The following is a 6,203-nucleotide window of genomic DNA, read 5'->3' as shown; positions in this document are numbered from 1 at the left end:
TTCTCTGCAGCTGATAGTTTAAATTAAGAAATTAAGACAGCCATAAATATTAGTACTGTCATTTTACAGTTGTGATCTAAAACAAAATTATTATAGTATTTATTTAAATAGACCATTCTGTATTTTACAGTTATTCTGTTATTTTCCATTTAGCAATACTAATAATAAAAATGTTAATAATATTAATCATGATTTTATAGTCATATTGATACATAATCACATTTCTGTCAGGACCACTATCGTCGTCAAAGATGATTGACAATTAGCATACAGTTTGGATTGATGGTATGGTTCTGTTCTGGGCAAGAACTCCCTGCGCATCACCCCCCCAGGGTAAACAGAACAGAACCAACATAAATGTATTGCAGATATCGTTAAAGTTCAATAATTTTATGTACACATTTTAGAATTAGTCTTATTCAAAGGAGAATCAGAAGGCTGAATCCCGACTGACAGAGGAGGAGTTGGGGATGGAGGAGGGTAATTAGCTATTGAGTAATGTGAAAACTTGTGATAATACTGAGGGACCTTATATATGAATACTTAGATAGGTGTCGTATCCCTATAGGTAGATGGGGATCAGCTGAGAGTCAGCTGATGCGAGCTTGACTAACGTGACCTGCCAGAACTAACGCTACGCTTGATTTTTGGCCAAATTCTGCAGCCCCACAAACAAGCTCAGAAAACCTGGAGCTAAAAGATAATTTATTTGTGATATTTAAAATCACAATTTTTATCAGTGAAAAAAAAAATAGTAATTCGATTTTTTTTCCAAGATCATGCAGCCTTGCCCTTTAAAAAAATAATAATAAAAGAAACATTTCAAAATGAATTCGCAATTTTTATTTTAAAAAACGTCTTTTTTTTTCTCAAATTGTGCAGCCCTAATGGAAAATGCCCTAAAGGTTTGCGGACCTCCATCCAATGAAGAAAAACATTATCCCATGTTACCACCAAGTGGTGCTGTTGTTATTATTTCAGGGTGGATTAATGCATTCAGTCCGAAACTGAGGCAGATAAAGAGGAATGCTGTGAGATACACTGGAAGCGACGGCTGTGGAATTTTTGCCTTCTAGAAGAGGCCTGGCGTGCACCTTCATAACCATTTCATACTTTTCCTGTTCACTCTGTGTTTCCTCAATCTCCTCTTCATCTTCTTCCTCCTCTTCATTCACCTCGAGGTAGTAGAGGTCTTTGGCTACACCTGTGCTTTCTGATGCTTCATAATCTTGATCTGATGTTTCCGAGAACTCTTCCACGGAGTTATAGGAGCTGGAATGGCGGGGATTGGCACTGTCAGAGCACACATGGTTCTCCAGGTCCCAGAGTCCTCCAGGGAAAGAGCCAGAAATGTCTGAGTTGTTGGCAGAGAAGTTGCCTTCGTCACTAGAGCTGCTCAGACTCTCCTGCTGCTTTCGATGGAGACTGGGCTGATGGGAGAGGAGAACGGTCGAGTACGTCACTGAGGACTGGCCTGATGTTTCTGGAGTAGCAGCAGCAGTCTCTTCGTTCACCTCGAGGTAGTAGAGGTCTTTGGCTACACCTGTGCTTTCTGATGCTTCATAATCTTGATCTGATGTTTCCGAGAACTCTTCCACGGAGTTATAGGAGCTGGAATGGCGGGGATTGGCACTGTCAGAGCACACATGGTTCTCCAGGTCCCAGAGTCCTCCAGGGAAAGAGCCAGAAATGTCTGAGTTGTTGGCAGAGAAGTTGCCTTCGTCACTAGAGCTGCTCAGACTCTCCTGCTGCTTTCGATGGAGACTGGGCTGATGGGAGAGGAGAACGGTCGAGTACGTCACTGAGGACTGGCCTGATGTTTCTGGAGTAGCAGCAGCAGTGGAAGCCTCCAGAGACAGAGGTTCAGAGGAGTCTGCTAGAAGGGCAGAATCGGTAGTTGTTTTGTCTCCAGAGTTATAAATGGGTACTTCATTGTCTTTTTCATGTTCAAGTGTAACAGGATGAGTTTTCTCGATGATTTCCACCTCACAGATGCTCTCAGAGACCAGCAGCAGTGGACAGGCAGTGAGACCCTCTGAGTGAGGGAACAGGTTCTCTATGGTGTCAATCTGCAAGGAGAAAGAAACAGATATGTTGTGGAAATGTACTAACCAATATGTACTGAATGTGTTCAAACTCTTTCTCCTCCCAGCATAACATGCAGCATATTTTATTTACCCATATTTCATGTACATTATTAAATTCCTTATGGTTTCATTGATCAATTAAACAATGGTCCTATATTTGAATCTGGAATGGATCTACTCCATTTTTAGGTTAAAAAAATGGTTTTAATGGTTGGTCACACTGACCTGCCTGAAGTCTATTCCTTTGGCCCAGGAGCAGTTGTTAGGGTTTGGAACGTCCTTCCACATGAGTTTTCTCATCCTGTAAGAAATATGCACAGGTGAAACACTGTTTGCAAGCCAAAACTCTTCTAAACAAATATGCTGATGGATTTTTGATGTGAGAGGACAACAGGGGATGGAGCTTCTTTACTAGAAAAATCATTCTTGTTAAATATAGACTTTTCTGTTTTGTTTCTTACAAACACGTAGATGTTTATTTTACATGAAGTTAACCGATGGACTGGAGTCATGTGGACTAGTTATCATGATGTTTTTATCAGTTGTTTGGACTCATTCTGACGGCACCCATTCACTGCATAGGATCCACTGGTGAGTAAATGATATAATGCCAAACCTGTTCTGATGAAGAAACAAACTCATCTACATTTTGAATGGCCTGAGGGTGAGTAAATTTTAAGCAAATATTAATTTTGTTGTTAACTATTGCTTAATCAGTGCAGTAGATTCAGATTTCATCACCCACATTGCAAAATCCAAACTTTAAAATCAATTTGCACTTTTGCCACTCCTTACAAGAGCAATATAGACATGTCTTTTTTGTAAGTCACAACATTACCTGAGAATCAAGTCTAAGCAGATGATAAAGTTATTATATTTGTTACCTTAGTAAGTATCTCTGGCAGAACTTGTGAAATATTTACCCTCAAGTAAACTACTCTATTGCTAGGAATGAGCAATATTGCAATTTATGTACATTTCAAATTGTAAACCAATTTATGTATTTTATATCTGACATTCATTACAACCAAAAAGTCCCATACAAATCAGCTTACAATGCCTTACTTTAATTCAAACAACTGGCCTTACAAAATCAATATATATTGTAGCTTCCAAAACATCTTTAAAAGGTAATCCAGGTAGATAAACAGGAGGTCTGTGATTTTTTAATATGATTCGATTGTTTTCCAAGAATTTTTCTTTCAGGCCATTTTTAGCCTTGGGTTTATTCTCTAGATTAACACATTTATCATTGGTACAGTAAATACAGTGGTAGAGCAGGGACCTCCAGCTTTAATGTGAACAAATAACAGCTATTTAAGCATATAAACTATTTTGACATAATGGTACTGTAACTATATTTATTTTGACTGGAAGAGGATAGTTGTAAGTCTTACTGGTTTTGAGACATCAGAAGAGTGACAAACAGCACCACTGACAGGAACGCAATGATCAGTAGGAGTATGTATGCTGCAGGGTCGCCCCTAGTAGCTGGATGACAAAACCAAAGAAAAACACATTTATCTATCAAATCAACACGATTTTCATACACTATTTTTAGACAGCCATTTGCAAAATGCGTACTTCACAAAATTAATAAATGTTCTAGATAATACTGCAATGTTTGTAAACCAGAGTCCACTGGCCAAGCACCAAATGCACATAAAAATGTCTTCAGGGGTTTAATTGATCACATGATGACGTCAATGCATTACTTGATGTCACTGCTGTAAAACCCACCAGTGCATCGCACCGGCTCCCCTTCACCATCCACAAACACTGGATACAAGGTGAACTCTTCTGAGCCATAAAAACGACCTGTACAAAAACAAATTACACTGTCAAAGATCATTTACACTGCTAAGGTTAAACCTTTTTTTGTTTTTGTCATGTACTGATATGCAAATGTGAGGAATATGTGAAGAATATCAAGCAAAATATCCTACGGCAAAGGGAGAGATCTCTTGATGCGGACTGAACTCTGACCCACTGCAGCCTCTCAGTCAAAGACACGTCTTGTTCAGGGTCTTTTTTTAGGTCTAGCCATTCGATGACAAATGACTGAGGCACTGAATGATCAGATAACAGGCTCCAGGAAAGATACACACAGCTAGAATTTGCAACTGCGCTGAATGAATGTACACATCGTCCTAGAAAAAGAAAGAAGGCCTTGATTAATTCATACAAATAGGGAAATCTATATCATTTCTATGTGAAAAACACTTAACAACAGATAGTAACAAGCAGGAACAAAATATCAGAGTACCCTGCTGTTATTATGTTTCATTGAATATGTGTAATAACTCGATCAAATCTCCATCCCAAACAACCCTTTCACCAAACAAACAACACCAAGCTTCTATCAAAACAATTACCCGGAAAAATTAGGGCTGGATGAATTAAAGCACCATCAATAGGCACATAAATAGACATGTTTTGTTTGAAGGCAAACAAAACTTTTTGTGTGTCAAACGAAAACATTGATAACATTAGACTGCATTAGACTGAAGTGAAAGTATTTCGCGTGATGTTCCAGGAAGGGTATGAAGCAAGTCAGCTCACGTTTGGGTTGATGCAACAACATCATGTTTCGATTCCGTGTAGAGATGCCCAAAGCATTGTGAGACATTACGGTGACTGTGTGCGCTTCCTTCCTCCACGGGAATGAGTAAAACTGAGCCAATGTTGTTTCATTTGACCACACGGCTCTGCCTGAGGCCTGGTGTTCAATCACCAGACCCTCCACACAACTATATGGATCTCCTGCTAGGACAGGCTGCTAAAAGTGACAAAAAACATTCAAGCTCAAACTTTTTATATCTTATACTTTATATTTATTTTGTTGCTAGAGTAAATCAATCAAGTCAGTCTTTACAAACCTTAATAATAAGTGTGACGTTTGTCACACTCCTAACAGGATCCTCTTGTATAGCACGCCAGAAGTCTGGTCCCATCTCTGGAGCTGAAATGGCACACCATACAGTCATGATTATCTCTTATGTTCAAAAAGGCATATTGAAAAGGTTTAGGGATATAGGCTGGGATATAGGGATACATTTTTTACAAATTCTCTCATACTCATCAAGGCTGCATTTATTTGATCAAACATGCAGTAAAAAGAGGAACACTGTAGAATATTCCAATTTAAAATAACATGATCCTTCAGAAATCATTCTAATATGCTGATTTGAAATATTATTTATTATTAATGTTATAAATGTATTTATTTAACGCCATGCCAGCCTCAAGGCTATTTTCATGGCGATCTCTGAATAAATTACACAAGGTATACAATTAACAAAAAGTTATAAAAGACATTTCAGATCTACACTAGACAAAAATTCTTCATGTTATAAATAGTTGTGCTATTTAATATATTTACTAATACGGTAATATAATACTTAATATTTCATAACATAACTGTGCAAATTGGCAAAAAAAAGAGGGAAAGAAAGAAATGAAAAAGAAAAATGGTCAAAACCTAAACTGCTAAACTTCATGCACTAATAAATATTTTAGTCCACCACAAAGTAAATCTAATCATTGGTGCAAATTACTAATATAGATGAATTGTTTTAGAAGGCAAAAACTATAAATATCAACTTTTATACAGTATATGTTCAAAAATTAAAGTTTTATATTATTAAATAGGTATTAATATAAACAATATACAAATTTAATAAATGTCAATTAGAACGTAAGCTTTTTTCATTCAGTAAGCAAGTTTCTTTTTTTCTTTTCTTTTACCTTTTTCCTTCATTTAGATAGTATAATCATAGAAAGTAAGGAAACGATTAGATTGGAGAGAGAGGAATGGTATCTGGAAAAGCTGTAACTTGAACTTGGATCGGACAAATCGCTATTGTGCCATATGGAGTGCTATGACTTCAACATTTTTGATTTCTAGAAAGCTCAGATAAGGAACAGATCTTCCTTATCTGTTATTTGGAACTTCAGACTACAAACTTTCATTTAAGTCTTCTCTCAGCTTAGAAAAAGGTGTGGCAAATTCCTACAACTCTGTACATACTGTAACAGACAAGAATGACTCTGATTATATCCTGTAATGCTGATGGAAATCTGCTAGCAATGGTTACTTCAAAAGCATGAGCTCTG

The 6,203-nt window shown here is 37.3% G+C and overlaps 1 protein-coding gene across 1 annotated transcript in view; it reads right to left on the bottom strand.

Annotated features, from left to right (window-relative positions):
- Positions 1-845: 845 nt before the first annotated feature.
- LOC107590662 (leptin receptor-like) overlaps positions 846-6,203 on the bottom strand; it is a 25,274-nt gene continuing 19,916 nt past the window's right edge. The window contains exons 13-19 of the mRNA XM_016279563.1: positions 4,967-5,049; positions 4,650-4,866; positions 4,034-4,237; positions 3,828-3,905; positions 3,485-3,578; positions 2,313-2,388; positions 846-2,069 (exon numbers count right to left, since the gene is read on the bottom strand). Of these exons, the coding sequence (XP_016135049.1) occupies positions 978-2,069; positions 2,313-2,388; positions 3,485-3,578; positions 3,828-3,905; positions 4,034-4,237; positions 4,650-4,866; positions 4,967-5,049 (1,844 nt within the window). The 3' untranslated portion in view covers positions 846-977. The remainder of the gene's footprint in view (positions 2,070-2,312; positions 2,389-3,484; positions 3,579-3,827; positions 3,906-4,033; positions 4,238-4,649; positions 4,867-4,966; positions 5,050-6,203) is intronic.

This window comes from Sinocyclocheilus grahami, unplaced genomic scaffold (assembly GCF_001515645.1).
Source record: "Sinocyclocheilus grahami isolate Dianchi unplaced genomic scaffold, SAMN03320097.WGS_v1.1 scaffold131.1, whole genome shotgun sequence".
NCBI lineage: Eukaryota > Metazoa > Chordata > Actinopteri > Cypriniformes > Cyprinidae > Sinocyclocheilus > Sinocyclocheilus grahami.
This window is presented reverse-complemented; position numbering and strand designations above follow the sequence as displayed.